The 18,779-nt window shown below is 34.2% G+C and overlaps 2 protein-coding genes across 7 annotated transcripts; one reads left to right on the plus strand and one right to left on the minus strand.

Annotated features, from left to right (window-relative positions):
• Window positions 1-1,925: 1,925 nt before the first annotated feature.
• On the plus strand, window positions 1,926-11,664 carry LOC142607750 (sulfhydryl oxidase 2). 2 transcript variants are annotated; one of them, XM_075779360.1, is made up of 12 exons: window positions 1,926-2,390; window positions 2,881-2,905; window positions 2,997-3,089; window positions 5,666-5,847; window positions 6,730-6,799; window positions 6,906-6,974; window positions 7,065-7,138; window positions 7,221-7,371; window positions 9,076-9,116; window positions 10,158-10,304; window positions 10,595-11,029; window positions 11,240-11,664. In XM_075779360.1, exons 1-12 carry the CDS (start codon window positions 2,128-2,130, stop codon window positions 11,259-11,261), a joined length of 1,572 nt encoding a protein of 523 aa, XP_075635475.1. In that variant the 5' UTR covers window positions 1,926-2,127; the 3' UTR covers window positions 11,262-11,664. The 2 variants fall into 2 exon arrangements, with proteins under 2 accessions (XP_075635475.1, XP_075635474.1); XM_075779359.1 differs by having other exon boundaries at window positions 10,595-11,077; window positions 11,240-11,516.
• An 847-nt stretch (window positions 11,665-12,511) lies between these two features.
• LOC142606764 (uncharacterized) lies at window positions 12,512-16,933 on the minus strand. Of its 5 annotated transcripts, none has more exons than XM_075778096.1 (8): window positions 16,676-16,933; window positions 15,723-16,096; window positions 14,213-14,284; window positions 13,980-14,047; window positions 13,715-13,865; window positions 13,371-13,451; window positions 13,192-13,281; window positions 12,512-13,058 (listed from the first exon to the last, which is right to left on the minus strand). In XM_075778096.1, exons 2-8 carry the CDS (start codon window positions 15,972-15,974, stop codon window positions 12,966-12,968), a joined length of 807 nt encoding a protein of 268 aa, XP_075634211.1. In that variant the 5' UTR covers window positions 15,975-16,096; window positions 16,676-16,933; the 3' UTR covers window positions 12,512-12,965. The 5 variants fall into 5 exon arrangements, with proteins under 5 accessions (XP_075634211.1, XP_075634214.1, XP_075634215.1 ...); XM_075778099.1 differs by having other exon boundaries at window positions 15,723-16,040; window positions 16,676-16,807; XM_075778100.1 differs by lacking the exon at window positions 16,676-16,933 and adding an exon at window positions 16,570-16,660 and having other exon boundaries at window positions 15,723-16,040.
• Window positions 16,934-18,779: the final 1,846 nt, after the last annotated feature.

An 18,779-nucleotide genomic window follows, 5' to 3' on the forward strand; every position in this document is an offset into this window, starting at 1 on the left:
CTAGGACCAAACTAAATGCGAGCTATAATGTGTAATCAAATCTGACTAGCACTTTAGATTAGCGAAAGGCACTTTATTTTTTCAATGCCTCTCATTGTCTCTTCCTCATTAGTTTCTCACTCTCATCCTTGATGCTAATTTGGATTGTGACTTGTGAGAGTCATAAGGAGGTGTGGATGGTGGCGTGGTGCCATAAGGCTTAGGGGTGTGGCCTTTCAATAGCAATGATCCTGAGTTCCTGACGAGTTTGGTGATGGAATGATATTTTTGGCTATGCAGTGATTTTGTTTTGAGATTTGCAATGATTTGTTTCTTGGTCTCTCTCATTTCCAATTGCAATAAGGGTGTAGGTTTTTGGTTAAGGAAGAGAGAGAAGAAAATAAGAGAATAATTTTTTTTTAAGTAAAAAATATCTATCCCAAAGAGCCATGACTCATGAAAACTACAAGAGGTCAATTGCTTCTTATATGTGGAGATGTGCATGGTTTGAGTTAGTTGGATTTAGTTTAGGGTATTTTTTCATCTCAACTCGTTTACCTCGGATTGAGTAATCTCCAATCTAATCTAATATCTCTAAAAATCAATTCAACCTAACTTGTAGAGATTGGGTTAGGACCATTTTGTCAAGACCAGTAAAAAGTTTAATTTTCATTTAATTATTTAAGCACATTTCCTAATTGATAACAATTTTATAGATTTGAGCCCACTATTCCAATTCCATCTAAACTTTTTTTTTTCCTGAGAAAAAAATCTATCTAAACTAAATATCTCAACATACCAAAATATATATCCAAGTAACAACATATTTTTAAATTATTAACATTTATGGGTTGGTAAAAAGTTTAATTTTCATGTCCATTTAGGAACAACTTATTTAGCTTAAACTGAAAATTTTTTGCTAAAAATAATATAGACAAAATTAAAAGGTAGCTGAAATAGTACAGTAAAATCTATGAATAGGACCAAAGTTCAATAAAACCTATGAATAGTAGCAAAAATAAATTAAATAGTAAAAAAACTGGCTTTTTAAGTCTGGCTTTTTAAGTCAATGCCAAATGCATATTTAAGCTCATTTCCTAATTTGATAACAATTTTATAGCTTTGAGCCAAATATTTCAATTTTAACTAAACTAAAAATTTCAACATACCAAAATATATCCAAGTAACAACATATAATTTTAAACTATTAACATTGTGGGTTGGGGTGGGTTGAATCACGTGAGTTACACATTTTTCCAACTCGAATGTCCTTACCCAACCCAAGCTTTACAAAAATTTACAACCCAACCTAATCCATCAAACCCAAAAAAAAAAAAAAAAACTCTAGGCATTGTGGTTACGAGTCTCAATTTTACTTTTGAGCAATGTTAGAAACACTAAAAAGTCCACAATTTTTGCCCCGACTTGTCACATAACAAGTTGTGAGTAGTGGATATAAAATAGTGAGTCCACTCTTTCACCACTCACAACTCACCATTTGGCAAATTATAAATTATTTTTGTATTTCTAGCATTTTTCTTTCCTTTTTTTTCTCTAGAAATATACCTTAACAATTATGGATTAAGGACAAAATATAGATTTTCTAGAGCCTTGTGGCTCCATTGATTTCTATTAACCAAAAACAACCACTTGCTTTGAGAGGAATTGTTTGTATTAATGATTTAAATTTGCATCTTTAATTTTCAGTTTTTTTTTCTTTTCAAGTATATAACTTTTTCAAACAGCTAAAAATAAATTATATCAAACGAACATTGAATAAAATTGAAAAAACACTTTTTGAGTTATAAACTTGTCCTTAAATTTTGTCCCCCCAAAAAAAAAAAAAAAAAAAAAAACCTCGTGCCATTACTGTGCATTCATTCATTCAGTCAAGTCCAAAGGCCAATGGAGAGAGACAGGGACAAGACAACACAAGCACAAACACAACACAACTCCTCCAACCGGAAATTTCACAATCCTCAAACAAACACTGATCGTAAAACACTAGCTAATTTGCTTCTTCACGCAGATCTCAATTTATTACAAAACACACACACACACAATCTCAAACAAAACTACATAGTACACAAACCCTAGTCCATAAACCAAAAAAAAAAAAAAAAAAAAAAACAAGGTTTCATTCCCCACATGTCTCAGCTGCTGGTTTTGAATCTGGTTCTGTGTCTCCTGCTCTTCTCGATCCCAAAAACGACATCGTCGTCGTCGTCGTCGTCGTTGGCTTCGCCGTCTCGGTCGCTCCTTCGTTCGATCGAAGACAACAATAAAAACGACAACGTCGTCGCTGATCTCCACCCTCACGATTACGCTGTCGACATAAACGTCACGAATTTCGATGCTGTTCTCAGAGACACCCCTGCCACCTTTGCTGTCGTCGAATTCTTCGCTCACTGGTCTGTTTTATTTTAGATCTATGCAATATTAAATCATTTGTATAAGGTTTGTTTGATTATTTCAAATGTTATTTGTTTATTTTTAATACTAGATTGCAACTAAGACATGTTTTTTTTTTTATTTTGAATTATGGTATAAAATGAAAGTGAGAAATAGTGTTTGGTCATTGGTGGTGTTGAAATTTGTACTAAAAAGTAATTATTTTGAATGGAATTGCGCTATCTAGGTAGCTTATGAAATCGGCAATCCATATAAATATATTAGTTGATTAAATTATTTTAAATGGGTTTTTCTTTAATTAAGAAATGGTTTACTACTTTTCCAATTAGTCTGTTGAAGATCCATAGCCGAGCTGACCCCATGGTTTTGGGAATAAGGCTTTTGTTGTTGTAATTACGGGCGTTTGTTTAAAAACTTAAAACGAATTTGGATATATGTATGTCGAGTGGAGTTCAATTTTTATTTGACATGGTTGAATTGGTCTGGCAGGTGTCCTGCTTGCAGAAATTATAAGGTATGATATGCTAAAATTTGTGATCGATAATTCATAATGAGACGCTGTATTATTATCTGTTGTTGTGTTGATTGAAAATAAATTTGTGCAGCCCCATTACGAAAGAGTTGCAAGGCTTTTTAATGGACCTGGTGCAGTGCATCCTGGGATCATATTGATGACGAGAGTGGACTGTGCATTGAAGGTATTTATGCTGCCACTTTTCTTGATTACTTTCTTCGCAGGGTGTCATATTTTATTATTTTTTATGTGTGGGAAATGGGAATTACTTTCTTGATATTTTCTTTCTGTAGAAGAAATTAGTGCCTTTTTCCTATCCTGAGAATGACTACTGAATTTTTGGAGGACACAATCATAGAAATCCTCCATCTCTTTGTAAACCCTTGATATATTTTATTATGTATCTAGGTATCCCATAATTTCTTCAGATTTGGAACTGATCCCGCCCATCTACAATTTCATTTCACTTTGAAATCCTATAAATTGCAAGTATGAATTACACAGTTATGCTATTGTTTGATTGCTAGAGAAACAATAGAATATTTTCTTTTGTTGCTCTGACCAGGAAATTCAGTTTTGTACTTATCTCCTTTTAAAATCCAATTACGAACACTATTGTGGTTATTGGATTTTACTGTTTTTTCACCACGTTGGAATTGATTTCATCCATTAATCATTAACTCCAATCTGATTCCCCAATTACATGGAGTTGATGAATCATAAATAAAAAATGGATCCTGTTTTACAGGGTGCTAAACTATCTTTTATAAATGCAAGGTTAATTAAACTCAAACAAGTCCGGGTTAAGTCATTTTCTCCATTTACTGGCTTAAATTCAATACCCCTTTGACTTTTGCTGCCTGTGCTTCTTGGATTTTAGTGTGATCTTTTCATTTGTCCTAATGTGTCTGAAGGTCTGTCAAATCTTCTGATTGTTTGGAACAGATAAGCTTATTGATTGATGGTTATGACAAGTTATTCAGACTTCTTTGCATGCTCATATCGGTAAAGCCACCAAAGGAACAGAATAACCCTCTCTCAAATTACAGTTGTTTTAATCCAGTTCTATCAGAAAAGCTGTAAAGAACCCTTTAGAGGATTAAGATTGGTTGATAATCCTGTGCTAATAACTAAACCATCTGATAGACACCGCTCAACTGTAAACTAGATAACATGGAGTGGATCTCTTCTAGCAAATAGGCAACGAAGGATGATCTGCAGTGGTATATTTTCAACAGGCAGAAATATATCCTGCTGTAAATTTATAATACTCTCAACAGGGTTTGTCATGATTATAAAGAAATTTTAGATTGAAATTAGGGATAAACTCCTAGGTCTATTAGAAGGCAAAACAAGTGGTATAGGGCTTTTGAGGAAGAAACTTTGTGGCTTCTGTCACGCTTAATGGATGGTGGGATATTTTAGGGGGTGATTTTTGTGAGAAACATGAGAATGATTTTTCTGAATATGCTGGTTTTGTAGGATTCTATCTTGCCTCCTATGCTACATAAGCTCCTGTTTAATATTTTCCTAAAAGTTGTGAATTTCAGAACTGTTTTTTTCCCATTAGGAATTTCTTGTCTATGACTCCTGTAGTTGAATTTTGTCTTTGCTCTTAAATACCATTACTTGGATCAAAATAATAGGTGAGTACAATGTTAGAGCACCCAATCTAGAAGCCTAAGCTAGCAGTTGGAGAGGCCCAACTAGGTAATAACCATATCAAGTCCCAAACACAACCAATGTGTGATAACTTAATACCCCTGGTCCAACCAAAGCCTAAATCGAGATAAATGGGCCTGATGGCCTAATTAAAGATGAAGCAAAGCCTAACAAGCATGGCATGTCAAGTCCAAGAACAATCAAACCGGATTTTGATATTATGTTAGAGTATCCAACTTAAAAGTTTAAGTTAATAGGTGGAGATGTTCAACTTGTACATGAGCCCCCATATCTAAGTCTCAGATAAACCAAAGTGGGAATGTGTTGTCCTATCATGTGAATCTAGATCTCACTTGAAGAATTTCCTTCACTATAATGAGTGGTATCAGAGCTGATGGTTGGCATAGTGAGTGTGAATAAGAGAATGTAGCTCACATGATGGACCTGACTTGGTAGTCACAGATTCACAGGTTGATTAACCATGGTGAGTCCAAAGTCATTAGCTTAAAATTTGGTTTTATGCTCTGACATAAAGAAGACAAAAACACTGTGAATTTTTAGTTTGTAAAAAATTGCGGTCTGGAACAGAAAGAAGTGGGGTGGCAACAATACCTATAGTAATTTGTAATGCCTCCCTTTCTCAATTTTTATTTTTGTTTTATTTTTGTTTTATTTTGGAAAGATATTTTCCTTAGTCATTTTGTTCCTTGAAAATTGGATAACATTCATTAATATCAGTTATCAAATATTAACTTTAATGTTGATATCACTTATTTGAAAAAAAAAAAATTCAATATTGATATGACTTATGCTGTCTAGGATTGGGCTCTTTTTGGGGAAAAAGAAGGGAGGGAGAGAGAGAGAGAGAGAGAGAGAGAGAGAGAGAGAGAGGGAGGGGGAGGGGGGGTTTAACCATACCATTAAAGAAGGTAACTGAGCTTCAGACAAGTAATCCATAACCATGATTGACCATCAACAGTATATTTTTCTATGTTTGATTTATTGCATCCCTCTTATTGGGTTTCTTAAATAACACTTAACTCTATATATTTTCACTTGGTGGTTAGTCATTCTCCTTTCACTTTTTTGGCAGCACAGGTAAACAGTAAACTTTGTGATAAGTTTTCTGTGGATCATTATCCTATGCTCTTTTGGGCCCCTCCTTCTAAATTTGTATCTGGTGGTTGGAAACCTAAACAAGAGAAAAATGAAATACGTATTATTGATGATGCTCGGACAGCTGATCGATTGCTTAATTGGATCAACAAGCAAATGGGCAGGTATGAGGTATTTACATCTATTTCTTTTTTGAAGGTAATAATTCTATTGCACTATATGTTTTACTTGAAACAAGTATGATGTTAGAATTTACTATTTCAATGTTTGATTTTTGACATATACATTTAACTTTTTTATGGTGTGTTTTTGAAATTTCTCATACTTTGTATCTTTTTATTGGTAAGTTACACATGCACCTGCAGGTGTTAAACCCATGACCTCACCCTTCATCCCACTACTATAGGAGGAAGTTCCAGTTGAGCTATAGCTCATTGGTCTCATACTTTGTATATTTGTGGTGCATACATTCAATGCAAAGCAAATTTGTCCTTTAACTAATGCCTCCTGCACAAAGATGAGTGCCTTATTTTGCCTAGTTAGAAAAGTTTCTCATGTGCTACTTGATGCTAAATAAGGAAAGTTTAAAATTAATGGAAACTTCAATAAGAGATCCACAATATTATCAACCTTTTATTTATCATTTCCTTTCTTTGTTGACATATCTGGATGCTTAACAATGGGGTTAAGTAGGTCTTGGTTTTTACTTTTTCAACTATGTAAATTGTCAAAGGAATGAGTATCATCAGTACTTGGCCAAATATTTTGTTTGATTTTTTTAACCACTGAAATGTGCCCTGTGCCCCCCCCCCCCCCCCCACCTCTCTCTCTCTCTCTCTTCTTTTCTGTGATTGTGAGGGGAGTCAGAATTCATTTAAGTAAAACAAAAAAGAAAAGTATGAGATATCTAGAATTACTTATGAAGGTCATTTTTATAACCAGATATTTTAAAAAAGGAATTGAACAAAATACTTGTAAAGATGTGTTCTTATTTACCTTCAAGAGTTGTTCTTGCTACTAATTCTAATGTGCTTTAAACTTTGCAGCTCTTTTGGCTTGGATGATGAGAAATTTGAAAATGAGCATCTTTCATCAAATGTGTCAGACCCTGGACAGGTCATTTAGGGAGCATTAAATATAAATTTGTCTGCTTGTTTTACAAATTAATGTTTCTTCTCTACAAATTAAGATACTGACTCTTGCAACTTGTGAATTTTGTAAGATTGCACGAGCTGTGTATGATGTTGAGGAGGCAACATCAACAACCTTTGACATCATCTTAGAACACAAGGTATAACCTTTTTCTTTCTGGTCAAGCTTTATTGATTGAGCTCATTGGTATTAAGGAATACTACCTCTCTATTTTATACATTTGTTGCAGATGATCAAATCAGAAACCCGGGGTTCACTAATTAAGTTTCTACAAATTTTGGTGGCTCATCATCCTTCTAAAAGGTATAAAACTGAACTTTGAAGTAAGCCACTTATCTCTGCCCAGCATGCTACTTCATTGTTTCACTCTAGATATATATGGCAGGTGCCGTATGGGAAGTGCAGAGGTCCTTGTAAACTTTGATGAATTGTGCCCGTTAGACATGGACTTGACTAGTAAGCAGGAAAATAATGATGGAAAGGGTGCACTGGGGAATATTCAGATTTGTGGAAAAGAAGTTCCTCGTGGATATTGGGTAGACACTCAAAGGCCTTAATTTCCTTTATTAACATTTTTATTATGCTATTCTATGATTATATATAATGTATCAATATTATCTGTTGTACAGTGGTTTAAGAGATGCTTTTCTACCTAGGTTTTCATATTGGCTGATATAATCTTGATTCCTTTTTAGAGAAAGAAATATGTAACAACATTTTTTTTCCCAGTTACTTTTTATGATTTCTTTTACAATTGTCAGCATCTGGTTTAGTACAGTGGCATTGGCCAAGCTTTTATCAATTTTAAATGTAATAAACAATAAATAATGCACTTCTAACTATAGAGTCCCCCCCCCCCCACCCTTCCTCTTTATGCGAGTGCAAATATCATAAGCAGTAAGATTGCTAAGCTTCATTCATCATTGATGCAATCATGAGTGATGAGCAAATGCAAGATGCAAAAGACGGATGAAAGCGCATCAAAAAAAGAAACTCTGATGCTGGTTCATTAAAGCTAGAAGTTACATTAGAGTTTAATAATTTATTGACTTTTGGTTAATTACTACTAGGGTCATTTGGCTTATTCAAGTTAAATCTAGAATTAGGTCAGGTTTATGGGTTTTACCATGAAGGACTTTAGTTTTATGTTATGGGTCTGGTCTAGTTTTACGTTGATGTTCTTATAATTAAGGTTTGTTTGGAGTTATTCGAGCTTGGTCCACTTCATGTATTATGCTCAGGGATCACTAATCAAGGTTTTAAGTTTGTGTTGAAGGGAAATAATAAAAATAAAGTCTTTTTTGTTCCGTTTTATTGCTTCTGGAGGGTATCAGTTTCAAGCTCCTTGGCTTGTGAAATTCTATATCTCACTGGCATTAAAGCCTTTCCGGAAATTGTAGAATATTGTATCTGCAACATTTTAATCCATATATGTCAGTGTATTTGGGTCCTCCGGTACTTCTGGCTGTTCAACTTTCAACCTGGCCTATTACTGTTATTATTGAATACTGTTTCTTGAACTGTTGTATTTAAGCCAATGCAATTCGATTGGGTCAAACTTTGAGCTTGCTTATGAGCTTTTGGCCAGGACCTTTAACATAAGATAGTTCAAGTTAGATTTATAGAAATGCTCAATGTCATTCTGGAAAATTAATCAATATTTCATGCATAAAATATGGTCTAAGCCTAGCAGATTCTGCTTCTGATGTATTTCTCATTCTCTTGTCTCAATTTGAAAAAATAAATGAGATTCGTGAGAATATCATTTCAGACAATTCAGTAGACGTAAAATGTGTCCTGTCTAGCAATGAGTTCCTTTGATTTTGTGAAAACTCTTTTCACCCACTTATATGAAATTTTATGTGGTTGCTGATTTGATGATATTGAACTTGAGGGGGTTGAAACTGTATACAAATTTGATACGATTTGAGTAATAATATTGGTGGATTTTATTGTTTGCCGAGCATCAATGCTTAAGCCATTTATTGAGTCTCTGCTGAGGTGAGTGATGTGCCAAGTTAGTTTGGAATACTTAAATGCCTTTATAGTAAGATTGTCAGTTTTCAGATGCCTATAACTAGCTAGTAGTCTAATACCTTAACTTTTTTAGTGAATATATCCATTCTTATGTTCTATGGTTATATGTTGGCTAGCTCGGTTCAGTTTTCTTGTGATTTTATTTTTTATTACTGGAAGCAAATCCCTAACCATTTATATTGTCTTTGCATGTTCTTTCGCAGATGTTCTGCCGTGGCAGCAAGAATGATACTAGGGGTTTTAGGTAGTGGTTTGTTTTGCATACTCCAAATTTTGATTAACGGTTTGGTTTTCTTAGCATGTATCTTTTTCACATTTTAATATTTAGAATTTTACATGTGGTTGCCTTTCACAAAATTACAAGATCTCCCAGAGAAGTGAAAAAAAATAAAAATCTGTACAACTGCCCTTTCACAGAATTCTTCATCTAGGACATACCTGATTTAATGTGATAGGCATATCTTTCTGAATTGCTGTTATAAGTACACTTATCTCTATTTGTGTTATACATTGGAAGGAAGGATTAAAATAGACATCATGTGTGGAATGTTTCTTTTAGAAGCGCATAATGGAGATGTGGATAGTTAAATTTATTTTCTGCTCACTTATTTGAATGATTTATAAGGAAATGCTGTGAATTCATATTTGTGAATAGTATATGGTGGGGATTAGTAGTTGGCTTTACCGTTGTACCATTTCTTGATGTGTCCTAAGATGAAGGTGACGCTACTGCTTATTGCTTTCTGGAAGTTTCTTCAGGAAACAAGAAATCCTTTTTTGTCTTTTTAATTTTTTTGTGTTTTTTTGGGTACAAATGAAACGTAAAAGTACTTCATATTTAAGATAAAGTAGTGTGTTGTGTGTGTAATGTATAAACACATCTTAAAAGTCAACTTTAAATTTTTAGTATAATTTTTTTTCTTTATCATAGACAAAATGAGACAATAAATTTCTTTTTGCTGTATATGTTTCTCTTCTCCTTTTCTTGTATATAGTAAATTTTGATTTTGAGAGTAAGAAGGTGCTTATGAGATTGAGATGGTATCCTGATGGTGCTTTCCCATGATGTCATACACAGTTTTGCCTCCTGTACTACAAGTTTACAATTCCACTGATTACATGTTAGTTATATGATTACCTGCAATCACTAGTGCAAGTACAAATTTAAACAATAGCTGCTGCTTTAATTTGGTTGTTATAGCCTCACCACTAAAGTCTCCTCGCAACTATGGGAATTATTTTCAGTGGTATTCTTTTGACAAGAAGCTTTCTTCTCTCTCTGTAGTTGTGGATTATGGGTTTTGCTGCATTCACTCTCTGTGAGAGTTGAGGATGGAGAGAGCCAGTTTGCATTTCAAGCTATTTGTGAATTTGTACACAACTTCTTTATTTGTGAGGAATGTCGCCAACATTTTTATGAGATGTGTTCAAGGTATGTGCTTCTAATAAATAATGCATATTTCGAAGGACAATTGTCCTCAAAACCAAAGGAATCTCCTACAAACCATTATGTGGTGATTCATATGACCATTCATGTATATTTTAGTTACATGATTCATTATTGAATGATTAGAAGTACAAATGGAGGGTCCTTTCAATTGCAATGTAGTGGGTTGGAAGAACTTGCCTCCAAACCAGTTTTAAGGAAAATTTGTCCTATTTCAAATCCTTTAAGCTTCTTTCAGCTAACTTAAGCTAAAAGTGAATAGTTTTGATTTTCAGTGTCTCTGGTCCCTTCAACAACACCCGTGACTTTGCCCTTTGGTTGTGGAGTTCACACAACAAGGTCAATGAGAGATTAAGCAAAGAAGAAGCCACTCTACGAACTGGGGATCCCAAATTTCCGAAGATGATTTGGCCTTCAAAGCAGCTTTGCTCTTCCTGCCGTCAATCTCAAAGCCAGGGAAATAATGGAATTCAGTGGGACCAGGATGAGGTGTTCAAATTTTTGACTGATTACTATGGGAAAAAGCTAGTTTCTATATACAAGGACAAGAATAATCATGAAAGTGATAAGTCTGGTGCGGCTCTTGATGATTTGGTGGTCTCAACAAATGCTTTTGTGGTGCCTTTGGGAGCTGCATTGGCAATTGCTGTTGCTAGCTGTGCATTTGGAGCACTTGCTTGCTACTGGCGTTCACAGCAGAAAAGTCGGAAGTATTTTCACCAACTACACTCTTATAAAGAAATATGATAATTAGGAGGGTAATGAGCTCTTTCAAGAGGGTTTAAAGAAGCAAATCATAAGGAAAAAAAAAGGGGGTTGAGGGGGGAAAAAAAAAGAGAGCGAGAGAGCTAGAGAGAAGGGGGGGGTTGTTAGGAGGTTTTTTCATTTGCTTATTTTGTTTTTGTTCCGCAACTTTTCAGGCCAAGAAAAAGCTGGAACTAAAGATTGTTAGGAGGAAAAAATACATACAGGCAACAGCCAGGTTAAATCAGTCTCTGAATAGGGGGGGAGTCCAGATGAAAAGACTTGTACCAAATACCCTGCTTGAGGTCCTCTTCTGTATCCTCTTTCAGAATTTTTTTTTGGTTTTCAATTGAAATGGACTGTACAGATTTTTATCACAATCATAATTTTGACAGAGAATCACACTAGATTTGTGCCTTTTTTTTTTAATAAATTTTTTGAAGTTTACTTTTTGTTGATCATACGGACCTAGTCAAGAGGGATTAGAAGAAGAGTAATGACCTTGTATGTACTCTATTTGAAATATGGAGTCATGATTAGCAACTCCATAGGATTTGGAGTTTTGGACTTATGCAGACTTTGACCTGATCGTTACATCATCCACTTATTATTAACACTTCTCTTTCTTTGTTTTTTACTTCTCTTTACTTTTTAAGTAATGGTGACTTGTATTGGCGGCTTGAAGAAATAATAATCAATTCGAAATTATGTCCCCCTTTCACCATCTTCTGGAACACTGAATAAAGTTAAATTTCAGTGCAAGTCGGAAAATAGGGTGAATTACACCTTTATAAATTTGGAGTTATTTTCATTTGGATTCTTATTGTTTTATTTTTATCTTATATAAATTGGTCACCGAACTTTCGGATCATGTTGTATGTAACCTTTTTATTTTTTCTTCAAAACCAATCAAACTCGTACAGTATCCATTTTGTCTCTTGCTAAGAGAAGTAGCAAAGAAAAAGGAGAAAGAAAAGGAAAAAAAGAAAGAGTCTAGAATGAGTGCGGAAATAAATTACAAAACGACATCATTTGGGAGTGTTTAGGTCTTAATGACAATCCAGCTAACAGAAACAGACGGAAGTTTAGGTATGTGTTGAAATAAAGCAATACTTTATAGACCAAAGTCGTAAAGTGCAAGTTGAAAAAAAGAAGATATATTTCCATTTGATGGTATGTGATAGATTTCTAGGTAAGACGTATCTTGAAAAACAAAAGAAGTTCGAAACTTGTAATATCAAATCATTGGAATGGATGGATACATCATGTTTGTGGTATTTAAATTTTCACAATTGTTGTTTCTGAGCTGTGGCCATCTTTGGCTGTTGAAGGCCTTCATAGAGAGAAATAAGAGAGGAAAGAGTGCACTGAATTCTAAGAGGAGCATATCCAAATTTTTTTTTGTCCATTTGTCCGTTAATAGGGAAATAGTGCAAAATGAGAGAAGATTTTAAAGTAAAAGATTAACTTATGCAGCTTGTCTTGCTTCATTAACTTGGTCTACTGACTAATATCAGTCTTTGAGACATGAATGCCAACTGGGGTATTTACAATACAGACATACAACAATGATCTTCACCTTTAATACAATATTGGCTTGTATTCTTTTGGTATATCATGTGTATATACAGTTGGATACTTTTCTGACTGTACAAAGTATTCAGATGATGTGCAGCAAGGGAAGTGCATATGTTAAAAGCTACATCCAATAGAAATTTGCTCTATAATTGCTTCAAGTTTTGCCTATTGGTCTGAGAGATGGCAAAGGAGAATCATACTTGTCCTTTGAAAGTATCTTATCCCAATTTCCATTCATTTCACCTTGAAACAAGACTAATATAAAGATTGGAAGATGCTACTACTAATCACAAGCCAAGACCAAATTTTCTTCAATTGCAGCGGCTACACTTGAACACGAATGATATGAGGCTGGAGCTGCAAGGTTGAATCCTCAATTTCATCATCAGATGAAGCGATTGGTGAAATGGAAGGCTCCTAATGTCACCCACCAGAACAAGGAAATTGAAAAATAAACTTCACTGAGAATTGGCTATTAGATGGTTTAAGGTTGCAGAAAACTTTTAAAATTAGAAAAGAAGTGAAAGGTGATACCATAATAGGAACTAACCTGTTGGTATCTACGGCGCTGGAGAAAAGTTACTGCTCTCACCATAACGTAGATTGGCAGGATAATTCCAGCTGTTCGTAGAAATAACAACTGCAAAGAATGGTATGCAATTGTACTTATTTACAACTGAGGTTTCATCTTTGTTTTCATGAAATGAAATGGCAAACGAAGAAGCTTACCATAGAAAGCGGGAAAGAATAACCATTGCCTCCACTAATTATGAGAGGAAGAGTATGCCGTAAAATCAGAAGAACCATGAACTGCAAACAAGAAGCGCATAAGTTTGGAAGAGGCATTGGTCAAAATGATTGCAATGGATCAATGATTCTTTAGAGGACTTGTTACAACTATATCTAACCTATATATAGGTTAGACGTTACCATTTTTTTTTTTAAAGTTAAGGTTACCATTTTAAAACGTTGAATAGAATTTATACACACACATGCGTGCACAGAGAGAGAGAGAGAGAGAGAGAGAGAGAGAGAGAGAGAGAGAGAGAGAGAGAGAGAGAGAGAGTATGTACAATGAGAGCAACTGAACGGAAACACATCAAACTTCTTGTAGTAGAAGCCGAGTATTCATCATAGTCAGGCTCCAGGAAACTACGGTTAGCTGAAACCATTGCTATAACACGGGGACTATTTGAGTCCCTTCGATATATCTCCCAATTTCCCCTGGGAAAACCACCACAGAAGTACATTGGTCAGGTTGGAAAATAAAATAAATAAAACTCACATTCCAAATTAAAGGCAATGAAATATATATCAGAAAGTTCATATAAAGATTACCTGAAGTTCATTGGAACACGCCCAAATCGAAACAGTGGGGGAGGAGCAGTATAATCAGGCTTAAATTGCTGAAATTCAAGAATTCAATCTTAGTAATTAGCTAAATTTGTAATGATTGGGGAAATGTAAAATAGAATATTATGCAGATAATGAAGTAGTCGAAACTCAGTGTTCAGTGATGGAAAGGTGAAAATAAACTATTAAGAAGCATGACTAGAAAGAGTATAAATCACCTGGTGGCATATCTCACACATAGTGTCACCTTTCTCATTACACCACCTTTGTACACATCTACGGTGGGCATACTGCAACAATCAAGAAACAAATATGAACAAATGAATATGACAGGGACATTCTGCACTAAAACCAATAATCCAGTGGCAAAATCAAATATATAAGAAAGGCATGTTTTTGAACAAATCATACTTTACATGGTAAATGAAACCATCAGTTGAGTCCTCTAGTACTCTCATTCTATTGAGGTGAAATGGGACAAGAATTTCAAAAGAAGACAAGAATTGCCAAAAAGACTGGATTGATGACTAAAGCTAAAGGAGCATTATAGTAGTCACAGTGTGAAGTCTTCATTACCATGTTAAGGAATATGCAACATGACTTAAAGATTCAGCCACACAGTTACAAAGATTAGAAAAGTGATCTCCAATTAAAAACTCCCAAATTTAGTCCTTTCTGTTTCATGATCCACATCCAGACAATGCACCTCTTTCTAGTTCATGCTGGACTGTCTTAATCTACATCCAACACAAAGGCCCTATCTGTGACTCTGTGTCAAACCTCCCACCCCCCCAAAAAAAAAAAGAGATTATTTGATGCTGGTGGGGTTGATGTGTACATGTTGATTATGATGACAGCGTGCTAAGTCACTTTGATAATTGCATCTTTTGATATGTGAACAAGCTTACTTTTCCTACATGTGGAGAGGACTATTAAGTTTTTTTCCCCTCCTTTTTCTCAACAAGCATAAAAAAACTTGCGCATGCAAATCCAGTCTTGTGAATTTCTCAGAATCATTACTTGCATTGATCAAAAGAAGCCAAAAGCATAGCTTAAGCCCATCACGTTAGGAATTTTAGATTTTATATTGGTGATTTTTTTTTTCAGTCACGTGTTACATGTCAAAAACTAATCAATAGATGAAGAGGATATATATATATATAAATATATTGTGTGTGAGTGGGTTGGGGGTTTGACTTGCAGTGTCAAGTATATATCAAGATAATGAAGGTCCATCTTTGCCAAAAAAAAAAACTTGTAGGGTAGCACTGAATCGATTTAGTTCTCTGGGTAAATTATATTTTGGTCCCCCAAATTTAAAAAAGGAAACAATTTAGTCCATTCATCTATTTTCCCATTAACTTAATTACTTAAGGGACCAAAAATGCAAGCAAGAAATGAACGGAAAATAGATGGAGGGACGAATTTTTCCTTTTCTGAAATTTGAAGGACCGAATTAAAACTTTTTAAATCTAGAGTACCAAAATCAAACTTATCCCAAATTGCAGGGACGAAAAGTTTAATTTACCCCAAATCTTTTTGAGACTAATACCAAATCAATAAAACAACTCTACATACAACTTTGTTGTTGACACTCAGTTAAATTCTGGGATTGTACAAATCAACATGAAGAACATAAGGGATAGACTAGGAAACCCAAAATACAAGTACTTAAACATTATAAAACAAACTAAAGGTTATCATCAAAGGAGAGGGCAACTGACTAACCTTCAAGCTACCACAGCAAGAGCAGGGTGTCTCCATATTTGAATCTTCATCCTCATCCTGGCATATCCTGCATTCCACCACTTTCCCAGGAGATGCAAAATCCACCTTCTTGGAAGAGTGATCAATTTTCATCTCGTCAATGATTACCACTGAGGAAGTGGCTTGCAGAGACTTGTTTCTGCTCTCAATTGCAGCTTCTAATGTGGATTCAGTGATCAATCGATCCACCAGCAACACAAAGTGATCCCCCATCCTCAAATTATCAATACCCACCAAAAAAATTAGAACTTTTCCAAGGAAGTATATCTGTATCCAAGCCTGAAAAAAAAAAATCAAAAACTCCTTGAATAAGCTCTTTTCCTTCAATAGAGTTCCTGGAAAACAAAACCAGTTCTTATTAAAAACAAAGCAAGCTATTTGAATAAGTGAATCACCAAACAAAAAAGAAGAGACAACATGGAGTTCTTTTTTATATTCAAAACAAAACAGGAGAAACTGGACCCCTCAAAGAGAGGACAAGGAGCAGAATTTAAGGCTCAACAAAATTTGCAAAGAATAAAAAACCAATAAATTCAAAGTTTTTGAAAAGGAGAAAGGAGTTTGAAAGTTAAGGAGGGAAGAAAGGGAAGGATTTAAAAAAGTGAGGAATCTTTATATATATGAACAATAAGAGGCTTTAATAAAACTGCATAACTTATAGAAAGCTGAACAATGAAAGAAAATAAAGGAAACCCTATATAGAAAGCTTCTCCAAAAACATTCCAAAGCATAAAAACAAGGAGGAAAAAGTACCCAGAAAGTAGAACAGAGAGGGAAAAGGAGAAAGACCCATGAAAAAAGAGTTCACCTTTTTATGAAACAAAGAACATAGAAGACAGAAAGTACAAGCACAAGGAAAGGAATTTATCCAAAAAGATGGGTATTAAAAAGGAAGGAATAGAGAAGAGACTTACTTGCAAGAAGGGGATCGTATTTTCTTAAAGCAAAGAAAGCTTTCTCTCTCTCTCTCTCTATTTATCTATCTCTATCTTCTTTCTAAGTTTGTGAGGGAAATCTCTGTTTTGGAATGAAGCAAGAGATGGAGTGTTTTGTCTTGTCAAAACCCGATTTATATAACCAAAAGAAATTTACATTCATGGATAACTATTAAAATCTCTGTGTGTGTCTCTCTCTGGCAAGAAATGTAAACGTGGGTGTGTCCTATAATACATGTCTTGTAAGAGAGAGAGAAAGAGAGAGATTCCAACGGCAAGTCCGCGAGTGACACGATTGTCCCTGTACATTACCGTTATTGCCGTTAAGACTGCCAGAGAGTTGCTCATCTATTTCACATTCCTTCTCTTTCACTGTAATTAGTTTTTTAATATGTATTTTTTGCTTTATTCCCAAACTTAGGTTCAATTTAAGTTGTGTACCATAAATACGTTCTAGAATGGATACAGGAACTGGGTACTTGAATTAGGGATGACAACATGGTAAAGTGGAATTGAATTATGGGCGTCCGTCCCCTCTTTAGGATGTGAAAAATCCACGAGAGTATGACAGTTTAGATATGACATGTTAAAGATATTTTACTATTTCTAATGAAGTGGTTTGACATAAAATAGTTGGAGCCTTAGAGACAATAAAAATTAGAAAAGCTTTTGTAAGAGTACTTTAAAAAAAAAAAAAATGTGCTATATGGGAATGATAATAAAACATATTAAAAGGATTATATATATAAATATGATTCCGAATTTGGTAAGGATGGGGTGTTAAACTCATATTTTACACCATCCAATAAAAGATTTTGACATTAGTATTTTACTTAAAATTTAATACATCCTACCACATCCTACCACACCTAATAAGATTTCAATAAACTCCCAATTTGGTTGGATTTATATATTAGTATTAGCATTGATTAAGTGTGGTTATGTTTATTCTTAAATATGTAATAAGATAATGTGGTATATTAAAATTGAAAGGGTAAAACACGGGTTATACACACAGGTATGTGTATGTGAATGCAAAATTAAGTAAAACCTATTCTCGACCCGCTACATTCTTGAGGTGGGGAATCAAGAAACCCCACCTAGTGTAGATTAGAGATGGACAAATTCTTACCTCAAATAAATACTGTTCTTTAAATACATTATATTAAATTCTTCCATTAAATTTTATATTTAGATTTCTTAATTAAATTTAAGCATATACTTTTTATAACTTTTTTTCCCGCCATGTTACATTGTACTTGGTCGTTCTTTTTTGTTCACTGTAGTAAGACTGTGAGGCATTTGGCCAAGGAGAAACATTATATAATATATTATTATGATCTAGGATGATAGGCCTACATTATCTCTTGCGTCACAAATACAAGTGTATGATTCATGTGTATTTGTCATATACAAGAGTCCTGAATGACAGTTGCTATTGGTCATCAACTTGAAGTGCACTTTTAAATTTTGTAGCCATATATGCAAATTGCATGCTCTTTGTTTTTATATATATATATATATATATATATATATATATATATATATATAGTGCATAATAAGCAATAAAACTCTTTAACTCCAAGCCTACTTCAGAAAATATTATCCAGTACAAGTGATACTCTTCTTGATTGCTACCTTCAACAATGGGATTGTACAAGAGGTAATTTTTCAAATAATAATAATAATAATAATCTATTATTCATGCACTCGTGACCTCAATTCAAGTGGTAATGGGCCAGAGTGGAATGCATTTTTCTGGGCAGTGATTTGGGCTTTGCGTGGGTCCCTTTTCGAGTATTTTCTTTTTTACAAGATATATTATCTAACCTGTACGGTATGATAATTGATAGCTGCTTTACTTATTGAAAATGAATTGGATGTCCATTTTTTATAATGTAAAATTCAAATTTAAAACGTTTTCCTATAAGAAAAAAAAACTTTTATCTCTATTGGGCATGAATTATTATTTAATTACATGAAGGTAGTTAGCAACTTGCTAAAAGTCTTCAAGAATTTATTTCAGTGACTTTGATACTAAACCTTGTATTCATTAGAATTGGAGTTTATGGAGTAGTAGGGG

This window comes from Castanea sativa, chromosome 8 (genome assembly GCF_040712315.1).
Source record: "Castanea sativa cultivar Marrone di Chiusa Pesio chromosome 8, ASM4071231v1".
NCBI classification, from domain to species: domain Eukaryota; kingdom Viridiplantae; phylum Streptophyta; class Magnoliopsida; order Fagales; family Fagaceae; genus Castanea; species Castanea sativa.